The 20,212-nt window shown below is 44.8% G+C and overlaps 2 protein-coding genes across 6 annotated transcripts in view; one reads left to right on the plus strand and one right to left on the minus strand.

The window, feature by feature from the left end:
- Nucleotides 1–10,568, minus strand: part of ATP6V0A4 (ATPase H+ transporting V0 subunit a4) — a 76,197-nt gene extending 65,629 nt beyond the window's left edge. For 3 of the 5 annotated variants that reach the window (XM_057304442.1, XM_057304446.1, XM_057304443.1), the window contains exon 1: nt 10,480–10,568. The gene's annotated coding sequence lies outside the window, so the exon portion shown is untranslated. Of the gene's footprint in view, nt 1–207; nt 306–10,344 lie in introns of those variants that run through there. The other 2 variants (XM_057304444.1, XM_057304445.1) reach the window with 2 other exon arrangements.
- TMEM213 (transmembrane protein 213) lies at nt 10,321–19,924 on the plus strand. Its single transcript, XM_057304447.1, has 3 exons — nt 10,321–10,547; nt 14,156–14,227; nt 15,064–19,924. Exons 1-3 carry the CDS (start codon nt 10,397–10,399, stop codon nt 15,225–15,227), a joined length of 387 nt encoding a protein of 128 aa, XP_057160430.1. The 5' UTR covers nt 10,321–10,396; the 3' UTR covers nt 15,228–19,924.
- The last annotated feature ends 288 nt before the right edge of the window (nt 19,925–20,212 follow it).

Raw genomic sequence — 20,212 nt, forward strand, 5'->3', positions numbered from 1 at the left:
GAAGCCAGAATCATCTCCTGCCACGTACACCCCCATTCCCTCCTGGCCGTGGACCCTCTCCAGGGAGTGTCACGGGGCACAACGGTGCCATCCAACATCAGTCTGGCCCTCACTGTCCCCCCAAGACTATTTCCTAAAAACGAAAGAGCCCCCCAAGTGGCTCTCACTGACAGCCACATTCTCCTCCCCTGCTCTATCTCATCTTACCTGCCTCCCCTCAGCACGTGGCCACCTCACTCCTTAGGAGAAGGCCCTCCATCATGGAACCCTCCGGCTTCCTTGTCCTCCACCTCCACATATCTTGGCCTCGTCTCTCTGCGTCTCCTTTCTCCAGAGCACAGCTGCTTCACACTCCTCTCCTTTCTGGCTCCACTGGTCAAGTCACAGGCTGACTGGCAGTGAGATGTAGGAAAATAAAATTTCCTCATGAAGAGGGGTGCCTGGGTGGTAGAGCTGTTGGGCGTCTGCCTTCGGCTCAGGGCGTGATCCCAGCGTTACGGGATCGAGCCCCACATCAGGCTCCTCCGCTGTGAGCCTGCTTCTTCCTCTCCCACTCCCCCTGCTTGTGTTCCCTCTCTCGCTGGCTGTCTCTATCTCTGTAGAATAAATAAATAAAATCTTCAAAAAAAAATTTTTTCCTCATGAAGAGAACGGAATGCCTCAAAGTTTGTCATGGATGCATTTTACCCTTCAGACCTCCCCATTTTTCACTTGGGCGCACCTCCCCGCTTATTTGCCTTTTCTGTAATAATATTTACTCCAAACTCCACTGGGGAGGATCTTTTCGGCACGATGGCCACCTCTACCTGCTTATTCATTGAACATACTGTGCTGAGCACAGAGTCACAGAATTGTACCACTGGAGGAAAACTTAGAGATCCTTGAGTCCAATCCCCTTGCTGTAGAGATGAGGAAACAACCCCAGGGGGCGAAGGGATTTGCCTAAGGTCCACCAGCGAATTAGTGGGTCGAAGCAGAATACGGGCTCCTGACTCTCAGAGTCTCTTCACATCGTCGCTGCTGGTTTCCTGTTTGTCTCTCACGGGACAAAACATCCCTCTGTGTAGCAAAACCCCTTCTGGGGATAACCTATCCCCTCTGGAGAGTCGTGGGGACCCAAAGATTTTTCTCTCAGATAACTGAAGGCAACATTTCCCTGGATTCTCCCCCATGTGTCTCCCTCCCAGAGAGCCCCCACAACCCTTCTTGGGTAGCATCATCACCAAGGTTATGTGACTGCCCCCAAGGTCACACAGAGGAAGATAACACGAACGTGGAATCCAGGACTCCTGACTCACAGCTGGTTGTCTAGGCTACTGGCAGCCCAGACAAAGGACAGAGAGTGAAGGAAAGTTACAGAAGCAGCCGGAAGCACACAGCCAGAGAGAAGCAGCTGGAGGCTGGAAAGAAGGGCCAACATTGTCTGACTCAGCCCCTGATCCTTTTTAGTTTCATGTGGACACAATGGAAAAGAAAAATGGGCTGAGTGTTTATCATAAACATGCAGTTTATTTCCCAAAAACCTTAGCTTAAAATTACTCTTTGAGAACATACATCTCTGTTTATTAAACACAAAATGAATCTGACCACAAGCCCTGTTGTGCCAACAGAAATATTTTGTACAAATGGTAAGGCTGGGAATGGAGAAGCCAGAAATTGCCAATCATAGAGTCGTAGAGCTGGACAGGACCTCCCCTCCCATTGTTTATTAACTTCACCTTAAAATGCCCTTACCTGTTTGGTGCTAGTAACTCACTAACTTTTCTAGCAGGTAGAGCTATCCCACAGTGGAAATGGCTGCTTACAAAATTAGTGAGAAACAGGGGTGCCTGGGTGGGCAGGCAGTTAAGTGTCTGAATCTTGGTTTTGGCTCAGGTCGTGATCTCAGGGTCATGAGATCGAGCCCCCCATTGGGCTCAGCACAGAGTCTGATTGAGATTCTCTCTCCCTCTCCCTCTCCCCCTCCCACACATGCTCTCTCTCTCTCTAAAATAAATAAATAAATCCTAAAAAAAAATAGTTAGACACCTGCCACTTGAGGCATTTTAGCAGAAGTCAAAGTAACAACCTTGAGAGGCAGGAGAGGTCAAATGCAGCCTAACCAAGCTCTCTAACATACTACTTTCTTTGTAGGAGAGCATTCTTACTAGGTTAAGGATTGGGCCAGAAGGCCTCTAGGTCCCTTTCCAGCATTGAGATTCTATTTTTTTTTTTTTTTGTCTCTGTCTTATTTCTAGTCTTCTTTATGTCCTGAACATTGGGAGTGTGTCTACATATTGTATTGTAGACCTTGGGCACCCCAAAAACAGAGGCTGTCAATAAGTAGTTCTCCACACTATATGTAACCTGATATTTAACTAGTTTTTTTTTTTTTTTTTTTGGTTGTGGGGGGACTCCTGGGTGGCTCAGTCCGTTAAGCATCTGACTCTTGATTTTTGGCTCAGGTCCTGATCTCAGGGTTGTGAGGCAAGCCCCATGTCAGCCTCTGTGCTGCACTTGGAGCCTGCTTAAGATTCTCTCTCTCTTTCTCCCTCTGCCCCTCCCTGCCTTTCTTTCTCTCTAAAAAAAAATAATAATAATAATAAATAAATAAATAAATAGCAAGCACCCAAAAAAATTTTTGATGGAAAAGAAGATTCCCTGACATTGAAAAATTTCCCAGGCAACCAGATAAGTACTGTTAAATGTAGTCTATCTGCTCTGTTGCAACTATTGCTTTCCTGTGAAATACTCAACATTTATTTATTTATTTGAGAAAGCGAGAACACAAGCAGGAGGGGCAGAGGGAGAGGGAGAGAACCTAAAGCAGTCTCCGCAGTGAGCGCGGAGCCTGACACAGGGCTAGATCTTACCACCCTGAGATCATGACCTGACCCGAAACCCAAAGTCAGATGCTTAACTGACTGTGCCACCCAGGTGCCCCTGAAATATTCTTTTTTAAAATGTATTAATTTTTTAAAAGGGGGTTGTCTCGATGGCTTAGTCCACTAAGCGTCTGCCTTTGGCTGGGGTCGTGATTCCCAGGGTCCTGGGATTGAGCCCCACATCTGGCTCCCTGCTCAGCACAGAGCCTGCTTCTCCTTCTGCCTCTGCCTGCCACTCCCCTTATTGGTGCTCTCTCTTTCTGTCTCTCTTTCTCTGTCAAATAAATAAACCAATAAAATCTTAAAAAAAAAGATTTTATTTAAAATGTGTTAATTTTATTTTATTGCCTGATTATAAGAGGAATATGTATTCAAAAAAAGAGTAATATGCATTCATTGCAGAAAATTTGAAAGACATATAAAAGTGTAAAGAAGAAAACAAAAATTATCCCAAAGTGTTAATTCTAGATATGGCGACTGCTAACATCTTGATAGGATGCTTCCCAAGCTTTTTCTTTGCATATGCATGTATATTACAAAACTGGAATCCTACTAAATATATAGTTTCACATCCTGCTTTTTCTGCTTTGTATTATATAGCAAGTGTTTTTCCAAATAATTAAATATAATTCTAATATATCGTTTTAAAAGTTATCTTTTATTCCATTATAAGCTGCTTCTAAACTTTCATTTTCACAAATACTGTAATGTTAAGGTGGAGAATCTTGGATATGCATTTTTGTGCTCATCTCTAATTTCCTTGGGGAAAAATTTTCCAAAGAGAAGCACATAGAAGGAAAGGTGGCCAAAATAAATTAACCTTAAAAAGTCTACAACTTAGCTATAAATATCTCAATATTGGAGGCTAGACACATGGTGGCAGATTATTATTCGCCCCTGACAAAAGCAACCAAACTAAAAAAAAAAAAAATCATGACTCATCCTAGGTCTCAAGTTATTTCTACAAACAATTGTGTGTAATTGCAATTATGCACACAATAAAAATAACCAGGTACACAAGGAAACACAGCAACATGAATGAAAACCAACCAGGAGAATAATGGACCGTAGAAACAGATCAATGGGGGTGAACAAATATTGATGTTATCAAACTGATTTTTTGAATTATATTCACTCTGTTCATGAAGATGAAAAATGAGACTGTATAACAAAAAGCTATTTAATAGTGTACAAAATGGAAATTCTAGAACTAAAACTAAAATAACTGAAATTAAGAATCCAATGGGTAATTATAAAAGTTGATTAGACACCGATGATAAGAGATTTAATAAAAGATAGGACAGAAGAAAATGTTCAGAATAAAGCCCATGAAAACAAAAGAAGAAGTTAAAAGAATTAGAGTTTACAGTGGATAAGTCTAACCTGTGTGTAATTGGAGGGCCAGACAGAGAAAGAAGAATGGGACGAAAGTAGTATTTGATGGCCGACAACATCTCAATACTGATGAAAGACATCAAACTCCCTATTCAATTGCCTAAAATCCCCAATCAAGACAAATAAAAAGAAATCCATACTTGAACACATTGTAATAAAACTTCTGAAAACCAAAAACAAAGGAAAAATCTTACAAACAACAAAAGAAAAAAGGGACAAACTACTTACAAGGGAGCACGGTTAAATGGACAGTTCTCAACAGAAACAATGAAAGTATAAAGAAATAGAATGATGTCTTTAAAGTACTGATAGAAAATATCTGTCAAGCTAAAATTCTACACTCAATGACTATAACTTTCAAGAAGAAAGGAAGAAGAGAAACATATCCTAACAACTACTGAGAGCATTAATCATGTCACTGAGGGAATACTTGAAGATCTTCTTTAAGGAGAAGAAGCATCAAAGATGGAAAAGGAGACATGCAAAAATGAATCCAGAACAATAAAGTAGTAAATACATGGATACATTTAAGTAAACATTCACTGTATAAAATAATAATAATGAGTTAATGAGTTACCGAGTTAAAAAATACATATGTATATAGTTAAAATACATGACTGTAATGATATAAAAATCAAGAGTAGACAAGTAGTATCAAATGGTAAAAGTATCAATATTAGACTTTGATAAGACAGAATGCCTGCAGTAATCTCTAAAAAAAAAATAGAATTAAAAAACTCAATCCAAAAGTGGTGAGAAAAAAGAAAAAAGGGATGTCAAACAGATGGGAAGACCAGAGAGTGCTTGGTCAGATGAAGATTCGAACCTAAACCAATCAGCATCAATACATCCCACGTAAAACAGGTTAAATGGCCAAATTAAAAACAAAGATTCTAAGGCTGGGTTTTAAAAAAAATGCTACACTACAGTTTTTGTAAGGTACACATCCAACACATAATAAGAATTTAGAAAAGTTGAAAGAAATGATGGGAAAAGACCCAGCATGTAACACTAAGCAAAAGAAAGGCGGTTTAGATATAGAACATCAAACAAAGTAACTTGATGGCACAAAGGATCACTAGAGATAGAGAGGGATATTACAAAATAATTTTTTTAAAGAATGTTCAATTCACCATGGTGTCAATTCTATATTTGCATGAAGCCTAATGACAGCCTCAACTATTGAATGCAGAAATAGGCAAAAATGCAAGGAAAAGAGAAAAAACCACAATCATCTTTCTTAGTATTCAACAGAATAAGCGGACCAGATTTTTAAAAACAGGAAAGATACAGAAGATGTGAGCCACACAATTAGCACTAACAGACTTACACAGAACACTGAACCCCACAACTGCATGACACATTCTTTTCAAGCACTGCTAAATGTTTACCCAAAATGGCCATATGATGGGTCTTAAGGTATAACAAGACATAGAAATCATCCAATTATGTTCACAGATCACAGGGCAATCTAAGAAGATGGGAGGGAATGAGATCCAGGGCTCACATGGAAGATGGCCTTCGCCAAGAAGAAATCCCATCCATTTGTTAACCTCACTTCTGTCTGGTACCACTGCCCACCCTAGTGCGATAATTGAATTAATTATCCTGGGAACTGCTCAAAAATGGCTCCGACAGTGGGCTCAAGACCTTGTTCACTTTGTTACTTTGAGCAACTCTATGGCATGATCTCAGGATTGAACTCCATTTTTCTTTCTCACTCTCTCCAAATTTCAGACCCATAACTGAGCAGCAGTGAGCGTGGTTAAGCTCCCCCCTCCCAAACTAAATCACGCTTAGGCGAAGCTACATGTCTCAGTCCTATGTACAACTGCAGACTGACATTATTTTGTGAAAACAGAGCCGGATAAGGCCTTCCGTAGAAAGAGCCATGTGCCCGCCTCCGGTCAGAAGTTAGGGAATAGCAGGCACAGTCATGGTTAGGGCCATGATTCTCTTCAGGATGGGTTGATTAGAAATGAAAACCCCAAGTTCAAAGCCAGTGGTCTCTTCCCAGAGATGGAAGGGACAGTAAAGGGTCCTATCAGAATCACAAGAGAAGCTTCCTTCACATAAAATATCCTACCTATAAGAGGCCACTCCAGGCCACAGAATGCTGGTTTTCAGTCTTTTACCACAGCAAACACTGTGCCCCCTCCTTTTCTTTTTCAAATGCAATTTTATCAGGGAAAACATAAAATTGGAGGCAGTGAGGGCCATGGAACCCCCACCATCTTGGCCAATCCCATCCCAGCCACTACCATGGAGCCTGGCCACATTTTAGCCTGGACTTTTTAAAAAAGTAACCAAACACTTAATTCAACCGTTGAAAAAAAAAATCTTGAGGAAGTTCCCATAGAATGTCTAGCTTTGAGCAGTGCAACTTCCCGGTATGCTCTCCAAAGCAAACCTAATGTAAAATGTATGAGAGAGTTGCTAGGTGAGGTAACCAACTGCACGGTTATTAATTATACACCTGTTTTTTAAAAAAAAAACAGCTAATAATGGTGACATTTGTAAAAATAGCTGCTTTGCAGCCCAGCCCTTGGGAATTAATGAGCTCTCAGACACCTGTCAAGCCCATCCCATCCTATTTTAGGAGAAGAAAAGCCTCTCAAGTGTTAAGAGAATGTTTGTCTTCCAATTGACTTGCAAAATCCTAATCTAGAACAGTCCCCGGTCAAACAACAGTGTGTTAGAAAGAGAGAGGGGACAGCTTATTGTCCTTGCTCTTTCTATCCGCTACACCCAGAATTGCTTTCCCTGGTATGATTGGATAGGACACTGTCAGCTTAGATCAGTGGGTGCTACTCAAACCACTATCACAAGGACCCTAGGCAGGGCTGTTTCAAATCTTTGCACATCCCAGGCTGTCATCATTTTGGACATACTCTGCTCGCATCAAACATGTTAAGATGTACCCAACATCCTATGTCCGTTTCTGCTTAAATGTTGAAAATGAATTGTATAACTTTGCTTTTGAAATCATCTTTTTCTTTTTGAACGCACAGTCATATTTTGGATCTGAGAACCTCTTTTCAGGTCTCCAGCATTTTCGAGACCCCCGAAAATCTTGTTGACTCCAGGCACTGCTGTCATCTTTTGTGCTCATGGCATAAATCAGCGCTAGTCTATGAAGCTTATTGCAGGGCTTACTGTGAAGAAAATGTCAAGAATAGTGTCCATCCCATTAAGGAATGTCATGTCTGTGGAGAACCCAAGGAGAAAATAGCTCTCTCGTTCTGGTATCAAGAGCAGTTGTACTCACACTATTGTTTTTCATCTTGGGAGCCCATGAGTCACGCAGGTAACCTACATGTAGGTGACCCTACCCTCTTCACACAGGTTACCACAAAGCTGAGAGAACATGTGTGCCATTTTGTGCTCTCAACTCAGAGATCCCTCTTGTATTTCCTACCCTAACTTTCCCTTTGCCTCGTTTCTTCCCAGTCATTTTAAATTTATTTTATCTGGCTTAATTAATTGTAGATAAGCTTCCTTAAACCCTTTTTGGACCGAGGCAGGATATAAATAATTCAACACATCAATAGCAGTATCTTTCCCCTAAATCTGCCTTTGTCCCACGTTTTCTACTTAAGATGATCCTTCTATTCAAAGATAGTTTACATTTACCGAGTATTTACTACCTCAGCGAGCAACACTGTGTGAAGCATTTCACATGGATTACTTCATTCAGTCATCATAACAAGCCAGGAGATTGATCCTATTCCTTGTCAGATAAAGAACCTGAGGTATAGAGTAACTTGCCAGGGCCACTCTGCCAAGAAAAGCTGGGCTGGAATTCCACCGCAGGCTGGCTTCATGGCCACCCACTCGTCCCAGCTGGAGACTGCGGATACCACTCCCTGGTTCCCTTCCATTGATTTAGTCAGCTAACTGCCTCTTGATTCTGTTCTCCTCTTCTCTATCTTCAGTCCAAGTTTTTATTTCAGGGCTCTTTTGATCCCTGGCTGGGATTTTTTTTTTTTTTTTTTTTAAGTAAGCTTTACACTTAACATGGGGCTGGAACTCACAACGCCAAGATCAAGAGCTGCATATTCTACCAACTGAGCCCGCCCGGTGCCCCATCTGGCTGGGATTTTTGCAACAGCTCCGTAGAGGATCTCTCTGCATCCAGGCCTGCCCTCTCTGGATCTATCCTCCATGTTTCTGAAATATGTACAAGTTCCACATGTGCAATTCCCAGTCGTAAGACAGAACTTAGTTTGCTTTGTCTGGCATTCAGAACCATTGACGATCTGTTCTCAGTCAAACCAGACACACCACGAGCCCACCCCATGCTCCCAAGATGGTGGTTACTCCCCAGACGAGGGGCATATGTTTGTGCCTCAGAGGTCTTGCACATACTGTTCCCTTCTCCTGTGCCTGGTCGACCACACAGATTTCAAATTTCAGGTCAAAATGCCTTCCTTATTATGAAATGTTCACTGAACACCCTAGTCCCCAACCCTCCTCCATGATTTTCCCATTCCTTGTCAAGACTTCCTCACCATACTTACTTCATTGTGTTGTCATTATTTATTTGTCCCTCTCCCGCACTTCACTGGACCCTGAGCTCCTTGAAGACGGGGACTGTGTTGCCTTACCCACTTCAGACCCCCCTCCCATACCAAACGCCCAGCACATAGCAGCTACTCAGTAACTGGTGGTAGGTCTAAACTAGATGTGTGTACATCACCTGCAGATTAGCCTTCTTAAAGCACTTCTGCCCCCAACCCTCAAACCCAAGAATATAAGGCCACCACGAATTTGTACTTTTGGGCAAATTAGAAAAAAATGCTTCCTCTGGGCTGATGTACTCCAATAAGACACCCTTACCTTGAGCTGACCTATGGCTTACATGTCCTTCCACATAGCTTCGAATGAGCTAGATTTTATCCCTCACTCTCTTGACCAGGCCAGTTCTTATACGTGAAGACCACATACTTATCTACACATGGCAGGCCTACAGGCACACAGACAATTCTCTTGCCCCCGTGTGTGCTGTTCCATTTATTTGAAAGGCCCTCAGCTCCCACCTGTGTATGCAAACTTCAATACCCAGCCCAAATATCACTTCCCCTTTGAATGCTTCCCCTGAACCTCTCAGGCAGATTTAACAGCTCTCTCTTGTGTATTCCCACAACTGCAGAAGATACCCGTGTTTGAGTCTTACCATACTGCACCACACATCTTTCTTTATTGCTGGTCTCACTGCTGGACCATGAGTAGGATCAAGAGTAAGAGCACGTCAGGCATTGTTGGGTCCCAAATGCCTACAACGATGCCTTTCATATAAATGGGGGGGGGGGTTCAATAAATGTTACTATTTGGTTCAAAATCTTCACAAAAGGCCTTTCTTTTCCTCCTGGTTGTTTCAAACTCTGCAGCCTGGCACATCAGTCTGTCAGTCTCATGGCTTGCCGGTCATACCCCCTCCCCCTCTTCGGGTCCCCTCCCGCTATCTGTGCTGCAGTGAACTCAAGTTGGACTCCGGAGCACCGCCTACCTCTGGGCCTTTACTCCTCTGTCCCTCCTGCCTATAGTGCCCTCCTCTCCTCTTTGCCTGTTAAAATTCGATTCTCCTTCAAGGCCCAACTCACATGCCATGTTGGTCATGAAGCATCCCTTCCGCAGGTGTGGCTTCTTGCTGCTAAGAATCAAAGCACTCTGTCCTTCCCGAGTCATGCCTGAAACACTGCTCTGTGTTTGAACAATACGTGTCTGTAATGATAGCACCTCGAGGGCAGGTATTGCCAGATTTCAGCACAATTTGGTGCAGATAACAGGTGTCAGCAAATACTGGACTAAAGAGAATAAAGAATCCAGTGCTACACCGGCAGATGAAAGAGGCAGCAAACTCAACTTTAAGGAACTGGCAGGGCACAAAACTCCTCTCCTGTTCCCTCTTTTATCAGTAGGGATAACAAGTGAACTCAAGGCAGAATTGCATAAGTCGCCCCTCCCTCCCTCCCCCAGCCAACATAGTTCAGCTTCCCTTCTGAAGAGGTAAGAGTGAGGAGTGACAGCTGATTTCTTTTGCTCCACCCCCTCTCTTTCCCCCAAACACAAAGCAGAAATTCACCTCCGACAGCACTACTTTCAAGCTCCCGCAGGACACGGTCCACACAGGACACATGGCACGCAGCCCTCGGCACACCTCTGCAGGGATAGTGCGGACAGACGCCTCCCTCTCCCTCTCCGGCATGAAGCACCTCACCTCTGCACCCTGGGCTGCGCTGGCCCTCGGCCTGGTCCTTGCCTCCTTCCACTTGGTTTGCTTGGCAGGTAGAACCGTGGGCTTTATTCCTGGCCAGGGTGGGAAGGGGGAGGGAGAGAAGGAGGGAAAGGAAGGAGGAGGGAGGGAGGGAGGGAGAAGGAAGGAGGAGGATTCTTCGGCTAGGCTTTGTCCCACACAAAGCAAAGAGCAAACAGTTCTCACCTGAAGAATTAGACAAGAGGTGGTGGGTTGGGGTGGGGGTGTCCGACATTTACCTAAGCCGGTGATCAAATGCTCTACTCCTCAGCTAGGACAGGATTAGCCACTCGATTGGACTTTGTCACAAAGAAAGAGGAAAAAGCCAAGTACCAACAGTCTCTCCCATCCAGGGACCAATCTAGCCTAAAGTGACATTTTATCGGCTGCTGTGTCTCAAGGGCTCCTTCTCGGTGCTCCTGGCTATTGTGATTCACAATTCCCACTTTGTTCTCCTGATCCTCCCCTAAGGTCCTCTGTCCCTCCCTGGACCCTGTGCTTCCTTTGCAACTTTCATAAAACCCTAAGGCAGGAAAGCTGCCAAACGCTGCCTATGATTCTCCCACCTTCCCCGAGCGTGGGAGATGTTGAGTTATTGCCCTGTCTGTTCAACGGACGCTAGAGGGGTTGAGTAGCAGCCCCCATCTTGCTCTCTCAGGCTGGGCTCTGCATCTCACGCAGGGAGACATCCCTCTTACTCTCATGCTCTTGGCTTTGGCCTCTGGCTTTGATCTTGCTCCGCAGCTCCTGCCCTGCCCTTGACAGATTTCCCTCTCTCAAAACCAACCCTCGATGACCCCTCAGGGCTGTATCTGTCTCCCTTGTCCTCACAGCCTCCCCTTTGGAGGTTCAGAGTGTGAGCTCCAGCCACTTGGCCTCAGCTCAACTCTGGCTTCCACAACTTACTAGCTGTGAGACCTTGAGCAAATCACTTAAAGTCTCTGTGCCCAGTTCTCTCATTTATATCGTGAGGACAATCATAGCATTTATATATATATATATATATATATATATATATATATATATATATATATATATATATGGCTGTCATAAGATGAAATGAGACTACTGCATGTAAAGAACTTTTAGTTAATTAGCACAGGGTAAACAATGAACGTTAGCATGTTCGTTTTATTTTCCAATACCCCTCCCAAATAAGTGTTTTATTTCTTTTGTTTACCCTTACAGTGACTTGCTTATGATAGGCTCTCAAAAAACTTGACAAATTAAGCTGCACTTAATTGTGGGGTATTCCCAGAACCCAGTACTTTGGAAGTGAGGCCAAGTGGTACTGGTCCCTGACTGGCTATGCTTATGAAGGAGGAGAATAAGGGTTAAATTCTTAGAAACTATTAGCTAGGCTATTCAGTTCAAACCATATAAAATTACTGATATTGAAACAATTTTTGATCGAAATGGGAATTTCAAATGCTTTAACCTAATACCAGTATTCTGGTTAACTAAGTTTTTTCCATCCACTTGCTCTAGACAGGGACTACTTCCATTCTAGGGCAAAGGGGAGATGAAAGTCAGGGCCAAGGGAGTTAGTTGGGTTAAAAGGGAAATTAAATGTTGACGAATCAATTTCTCCAAAACAAATAAAGACCAAGTTCTAAGCCATTTAGTTGTAAATAATTTACAGTAACAATCAGATTGTGTCAAGGTAATTACTATACTTCAGGCAGGACATTGGAGTGGCCTGGGTTGGCGGGTAGCATAAAATTAGTCTAAGCAGCAATTTCATGGCTTTGGCTAAACAAGAAGTTTCCTCCTGACTTGTCCTGCTACATGACAACAAGCTCCTTTGAAGGACACGCTGCCCTAGAGTCAGTGGGGCCTTGAGTTTTCAAACCACCTTTTTTTTTTTTTGCATCCTCAATGAAGCGCAATAACAATATAATTAATTTCCTGAACAATTCTTTAAAATTGACCTCTTGGTCTTGATCTACCTAGATTAACACTATCCTATACAAATTTCTTGATGATGGAAGTTGTAGGGCATTCCGATTGGGTGGGGGCTAGCGTTACCAATAGTGAGAGAATTCACCCCAGGCAGAGCAAAGGAGATAGAAGTTTATTGAATACACTGCAAGGGGGCAGCGGGCAGGACAGCCAAGGAGAGACTGTCTGCCGTGAGGTGGTGGTGAGGGGCTGTAGTCTTAGGGCAGAGTGAGGGAGCATGGGAACGTATGGAACTTACCCTGTTCTTGTACTTAGGAACTGTGCCTGGTCAGTTAGGGTGGCTATTTCGAGGCTTCGTGAGCCTGTTTGCATCAGCTGGGGGTCACGGTGGCGGCCTTTTGCCTTGATCAGGTTTCCAGTGCTCACGCCTGTTGTCTAAAAGCAGCCTGTTCAGAAATGTTCCACATCTGTGCTGTGTTTCCAAGATGGTAGCATTTCGGAATGCGGTGATCCAATGTGGTAACTGAGTACTTGACATGTGACTAATATGACCAGGAAGTTGAATTTTTAATTTGATTCCATTTTAATCAATTTAAATAGCTACAAGTAGTTGCCATATTGGACAGAGTAGACCTGGATCGTCCATCTGCTCATTCTCAGTTCGGAGAGGGCACGCGGACAATGGCTTTTCATGCTTGGGAATCTTTATGTTCACCTCCATAGCCCCACCTCACCCCCACACCCTGGTAGAACTTTGAGAATTCCTGCTAAAGTTCTTTTTACCTTTGAGCTCCTTACTTACTGATCAGGAGACAATTCTGATGGCTACAAATTCTAGCCATCTCTGGACTTGGTTGTATAGTGTTTAATTTTTTTGATAACCATCTGCTCGAGGTATACCATCATAATCATCAGAAGTGAAGAAACAAAGTCAGATGTCAATATTTATTTGTTCAAGATTTTGAAGGGACTTGAAGGTAGTTATGAGAAGACATTGGAGCTTAAGTGATTGTTTTAATATATACAAGAAAAACCATTTCTAGATGGAGCTATTTGCATAGGAAACAGCTAAAAGAGAGTGTTTGGAAAGGTATTTGCAGCAAGCCATTGGCCACCGAGGGTGAGATATGAAGGAGATGAGATGTGAAGCCGTGAGCCAATGAGACATGCAGATAAAGTGTCTCTGAATGATAATAGTGAAAGGAAAGGGGAGTGTATTCCTTTGCTGCAGTAACAGTATGCCGCAGACTGGGCGGCTTAAACACCAGAAAGTTATTTTCTGACACTTCTAGAGACTCCAGCTGTCAGTAGATGTATCTTCTCCTAAGGCCACCTTCTCAGTGTGACCTCACCTGGTGTGACCTCACCTGGTGTGACCTCGCCCAGTCTATTCTCTGCACAGGTACATCCCTGGTGTCTCTTCCCCTTCTCGCAAGGATGCCAGTCATGTTGGATGAGGACCCACCCATACGACTCCATTTAACCTTGATTTAACCTCTTTAAAGGCCCCTTCTCCAAATACAGTCACTACCGTGGGTTCGGACTTCAATGAACTTGGAGGGGCAGTTCAGTCCATAACAGAGGGTTAGCTTTGGTGCATGAAGTCCTAAAGTACCTAGACTGGAACTTTTGTGATACTTTTGCAGTATCACTACAAATTCACAAAAAAGATTTCAAACTCTGTGCCTGGAGATGGATTTTCCTACTGCCTGAGACCCTCTTCTGTCTTTTCTTCCAGAATCGAGGAACAGCGACAACTCAACCTTGACCACCCACCACCTAGACCCTGGAACCCTGGAGCAGTGCCCCAGTAAGCTTCTCCTGGCTACTGCCCCAAGCCCGAGCTGGCCCTGGATCTGGGAGGGAAACTTAAGCCTGCTTGCTTTCTGTTGATTGGGGTCCGGTGGCGCAGTGCGCTGATGTGGTTTGTTCATGGCCCCCCCATAACTGCCTGCATAGCACATCTAAAAAGCTATCTCAGCCTTGGCCGTGATGCAGGCTCACAATCTTTGGGCCAGATGGCTTTACTGAGCCATCCACAGTATAGCAGCTAAGTTAGAAACTTAGAAGGGGGAAAATCATAAAAATCCGCCAGTCCAACTTCTGCCCAATGCAGGACCCTTGTTTTGGCACCCCTTGCGTATTTCTGTCCATCCTCTGCTTGAATACTCCCAACCGCAAGGAGGCTAGTATTTCATAAAGCAACAAGCATTGTTACCACACGTCCAATTCATAGACAGTGTTGCTTTATTCTGTGTCTGGCTCCCTTTCTGCTGCCCTCACTGAATGACCAAATGTGTTTTCTTCTGGGCATTCATGAAGGAGAGTAACAGGCAGGCAATGTAGAGGTTAAGTTCACGGCTTTGGATTCCTTCAGACTTGGGTTTGAGTCCTGTTCGCCATTGGGTGACCTTGGGTGAGTTACAGCCTCAGCTCCTTCATGTAAAATGGGATTAGTAACTGTACCTCTCACTCTGGGAGCAATGACTAAGGGAACGTGTGTGAAGCCCCTAACACAGTGCGCGGCGTCCTTTAGTACATGTTAGCTGTGGGATGATTCCTTGCTTGTTCTCACAAACACTGGAGGAGGAGCTGGGTGGGCTGGTGCGATGCACCCTGTTGTTCTTGCTCTCCCTTCCCCGCCAGATGTGGATTTCTGCCCCCAGGCGGCTCGGTGCTGCCGCACGGGAGTGGACGAATACGGCTGGATCGCGGCCGCGGTGGGCTGGAGTTTGTGGTTCCTCACCCTCATCCTGCTCTGCGTGGACAAACTGAGGAAGCTCACTCCGGATGAGCCCAAGGGTTTATGAGCATGAGGCTGAGCAGCTTAGCCCCAAGAATGTCAGTCGCCACCGAACTGTGGGTAACCGCGGGAGGGGAGTGGTGCTGATGGCGTTTCTGCCCGGCTGCAGGTGTCGTCACCTTTGTGCCTCAATGACTTTTAAAAGAGAAGGGAGAAGGAAAGGCGGATCCGAGGAAGGAAGGCCAGTGCTGCTTCACACCTAAATCCACAGGCACTCATGCTTCTGAGTGCCGACGATCTCTTTCTTGATCTACCGGACCTGCTGCGGTTTTAACCAGTGTTTTCGTCCGCGCCCCAGGGGGGTGCACAAGAACATGCGACTTTGACTTTTGTCCACGTTCGGAGCTAAACTCAGAAACTTCTCCCCCAAAACAGGTCATTGTCTTCCATCCATTTCATTCAAGGAAATCACTGGCATCCCCCCCCCACCCCACCCCCCGTGCATTGCTTCTCCCGCTCTTGTTCTTTCTTCGACATTGTCTTCCGTGGCGGTCTTGCCCCACCGTCCTACATCGCCCCTGCATTGTTTCAGGCACGTTGGGTTCTGTTCTCGCTGCCGCGGTCAGGCACTTCCTCCGCACTGGCTCCTCCCCAGGGCAGCTGCCAATGTGGTGCTGTCGCCCCCTGCTGACGACCTTCGGTAAAGCCTCACCGCCGAACCTCGGACATGGGGCTGGCCTTCCGCTCTCCACAGGAGTCTGATCACCTTCCCAGGTCTGTCTCCCTGCGCATCCGGGACCAGGACTCAGGTGACCCAGTCCTGTCTTCCACTTCCTGCTGCCAGTCCCTCCGCTCGGGGGCTGCCTTAGAACTCCGCCTCCAGATGGAAGGCCAGCCCTCAAAGTCCAGCCCAAACACCTGCTCTTCTTGCAGCCTTCCCTGATAGCCTTGGGGGACCCCGAGCTGGTGTTCTTAGGGGTGCGTCCGCCCCACCCTGAAGTGCAGCCCTCAGGAATATGCAGTCAGTGTAGACTTCCTCTTGCTCCTGGGGATAGAAAGCTCCTCGTAATGTTTGTGCGACGAATGAATGATGAATGAAGGAACTAACGAACGAGTCCTTGCCTGAGATGAACTTAAAACTATCATTCCGCACAGAGAACTTCCACTTTTCTATAAATGGTTGAAATAACCAATCTCCACAGAAGCCAGTTGGTTTAGTTCCCGCTCATCCTGCAGAAGGATGTTGCTGGTCACCGTGAACATTGTCGGGGGGGGGGGGGGGGTCGGGGTCAGGAAGAGAGGAGAGTGGGTTCATCAGAAGGAAGGAAAGACATTGTCTCATTAAGAGACAATGGCTGCCCTTTGTGGGGCCACATGTATTTAGATTGAACAACCAAATAATTATACACAAGAAAGTGAGAGGCCCCTGAAGTAGGAAGGAGCATTTCCTGGAGGTGGCAGATGGTTCAGAGCTGCCCACCTGCTCTTTCAGAAAGTCTAAGTAGATTTCCCTGACAATGGGAACTGAAGGAACTGGCCTGGCTCAGTCTGCTGCTTTCTGAATCTCCGTGGTTTAATCAATAAACCGGATGGATTTACTGTGCCCACGTGTTACATAATCGTGTGAACCAGTGTCTGCACGACACCTCGTGCAATGTGATGAACACACACGAGCGTGTTCCACTTTTTTAGACACTTGAGGAAAGAGTTTCCACAACACGTGATTGAACTCCTTAGAGATGGAAAGAGTTAGTAAGGACCCCCTGGGATTTAACATCTGCAAGCATTTTTGAAATAAAACAGTGTGACATCGTGGTGAGAACACTACCTCCGAAAAGCAATAGAGAGAAGGGAAATGAAGACTGATTGCTGGCCAGTGTGGAGGGAAACGAGCCACTTCACCTTGGGGAGTGTCAGTTTTCTAAGTAGAGAATGTAGGAATTGGACACATCAGTGGTTACAAACTGGGTTGTCAAAGCCTGGAGGGCTAGCTGGGGTGCCGAATGGAAGGGGTGACCATTGGGCCTGTCCTTGCAACCACAGCAGTGTGACTCTAACCTCTTCTATATACCAGACTTCCACAGTAAGATGTCATTTGCTCCTTTATTATTATTATTATTTTATTTAGAAAGCGAGTGCAAGCAGGGGTGGGGGAGGGGCAGAGGGATAGCGAATCTCAAGCCGACTCCCCACGGAGCGTGGGGCACAACGTGGAGTTTGATCTCACAACCCCAAGATCATGACCTGAGCTGAAATCAAGAGTCGGACGCTTAACCGACTGAGCCACCCAGGTGCCCCCCCATTTGCTGCCTTAGAAGCAGAAAGCCAGAACATCCCCTCGGGTCTGGGCAACGTGTAGGTTCTTAGACTACATCGAAGTGAATAATGTGTAGTTACTACCACTGCTACATTCAAATTTAGGCGTACCGCGAATCGCTTTCCTTTTCTCTGTACAAGAGGAAAGACAAACCAAATCCAAATAATCGCTCTTTTCTTTGAGAGTAGACAGAAAGACAAGTTACATAACTTGATGGTTATTCTTTCTAGATGCTTTATCTCAGATCTTCCCTCAGCATGGGATCTCTTTACTCTATCAAAGCAAAGATTTGTCAATAAATTAAAAAGGAAAACCTGAAGGAGAAAACTAAGTATCACCTTCCAGGTGATACAAACTCCTCGGTATAAAGCAGCAGGACCTGCCTAACAGAAGATGTGCTTTTCGTTTAAGATTTTTGCTTTGAGTAAATAACGTGGCCCCCAGCACTGTCACAGGCTGAGTGACACAGAATCCACACTGCTTGGGGCATTTCTGTACCAAAGTGTCCTGAGTAGAAACAGAATATTAAACTTTAAGGTGTGGCACAATTATTTGACTTCAAAATTGATTCCTTTTTATATATGCATGATACCCAAGGGCAAATAAGTCAAATATATAATTTTTTATTAAAAATAAAATGTTGGGGCACCTGGGTGGCTCAGTCGGTTAAGCGTCTGCCTTCAGCTCGGGTCATAATCCCAGTATCTTGGGATCAAACCCCACATCGGGCTCCCTGCTCAACGGGGAGCCTGCTTCTCCTTCTGCCCCTCCCCCTGCTTGTGCTCCCACCCTCCCCCTCAAATAAATAAATAAATAAAATCTTTTTAAAAATAAAATAAAATGTTATACCATGCAAGACTCATCAACGACAAGTCTTAGGCTAGCTTTTCCATAAAAATATATGTAAATATACTTTAAAACTTAGAGAAATAATAATCTAGAAATGTTTTTGATTAAGGGCAACTTTCTCTGTCTGAACCTGGCATCTATTTTAAAATCATATATACATAATATGGTGTGACTGCATTGGTTTTCATTGGCTTGTGGTCAAAGTGCCTTGTAGACAACCTCTGCCTGGCATCTCCTTCCAACCTTACCTGGTCTAGCCCACTGTCACACTTTCTTCCAGAATAATCTTTCTAATACCTAAATAAGTGATCAAGGCCCTCCCCTGCCTGAAATGCTCCTGTGACTCCCCACAGCTGACAGAGTAAGATCCATACTCGTAGGATGACCCATAAGGCCCTCTGGGATTGGCTTTTCTCTAGCTTAACGTTTACATATCCTTCATGCAAACCCAGTTCTGAACTACTTCAGTTCCTAAACACTCCAGGCCTTTTCTATCCTCCCCCTCTTTGTTCTTGCTGTTCACACGGCCTGGAACACACTCTTCCCAGGAGACAGATTTCTCATGAGCCAAGGGCAGCTTACACTTCAGGTCACCTTACTCTCATGCTCCTCCACCCCAGGCCTGCCATCTAATTTTGTATTTCTAATGCTGTATTTTTTTAAAGAGGGCCTTTTATTTGTATACATGTTAGACCCCATAAACCTGAACCTTGTTCTTCTGCTCCCTCTTCCCTCTTCTGACTGGACTCACTTAGTTTACTGGGAGTGGTCTTTGCCGTCCAGCCATCCCTTGTCCCTGGATGGATGGACACACACACACCACCTCAAGGGCCTATGCTCAACTTCAGGGCAGCACTGGACAAAGTGCTTGACCAAACTCTAGGCAGACTCCTCTTGATCCCTCTTCTCAACTAGGCCTCAATCCTGGCTGATAAAAACTACAGAATCTCAACACAAATGACTCTATCTTCTCCCCACACATTCAAAGACTTAAACAAACACTAATATAGCTTCCAACTCAAGGCCACATCCCTCGGATGACCCTACCCCCCCAGCCCCTTAAAGTGCTTGCCTAAGTAAAAGCTCAAGGCTGACAAAATAATCAACTATTTGTTCTAACCAATGCCTGACAGGAGGTATCTGACCACCTTTTTTTAGAACATTTACTAAAAGGGACTTACATGTGTAAATTCTTTCTCTGTCCCTTTGAGATATATGTATCTGTTTCTACATCTACATATCTATCTATATATCTATCCATCTATCCATCTATCCATCTGTTACAACCAGGAGCTGAAAGCTATTCCTTTAAAATGTAATCATCACGAAGGACAGGGCCTCTGTCTCCCAGTCTGGGAGGACAGGATCCTAACTCTGATGATTGACAGCAGGCAAACACAGCTGGCCTAATCATTAGCATTTACACTGACCAACTTTTTGCATTTCTCACTTCCCCGACTCTACTGAGCTCCAGCTCACCCCACTCCCTACTCCCTCGTTCCCCTGTAACACACCCAGTCACCTCTGCACAAATCAAAGTGGAGTTCATGCTAGACCCTCTTCCTTGCTGTAATAATATATTACAATTAAAATCTGTCCTCAACCACTTCAGTGTCCGGCTTTTTTTTTTTTAATCTCTGACACCTGAGCATGTTGGACTAGAGTATCTACCTGCTTGTCTTTCTCACTGGTCTCTCCGAAGGCAGGGACTGTGTCTTTAACGTCGGGTTCCTTCCACCTACCCAAGGCCTAGATGTGCAGCACAAACTCAGTAAACCCCTGATGAATTACGGATTCAGATGAGACCCAAGAACGTGGCCCATGCAAACAACGACCGCGAAGAGGTAGAGCTATGAAGACGGAGGAGGAGGCTCTTGGGAAAACGT

This window comes from Ursus arctos, unplaced genomic scaffold (assembly GCF_023065955.2).
Source record: "Ursus arctos isolate Adak ecotype North America unplaced genomic scaffold, UrsArc2.0 scaffold_3, whole genome shotgun sequence".
NCBI lineage: Eukaryota > Metazoa > Chordata > Mammalia > Carnivora > Ursidae > Ursus > Ursus arctos.

Bases quoted from the DNA above. Each gene is read 5' to 3' on its own strand.
- TMEM213 (XM_057304447.1), top strand. From the start codon at position 10,397: ATGGCACGCAGCCCTCGGCACACCTCTGCAGGGATAGTGCGGACAGAC. The intron at 10,548-14,155 runs GTAGAACCGTGG...CTTTTCTTCCAG, and splicing joins CCACTTGGTTTGCTTGGCAG to AATCGAGGAACAGCGACAAC. The intron at 14,228-15,063 runs GTAAGCTTCTCC...CTTCCCCGCCAG, and splicing joins AACCCTGGAGCAGTGCCCCA to ATGTGGATTTCTGCCCCCAG.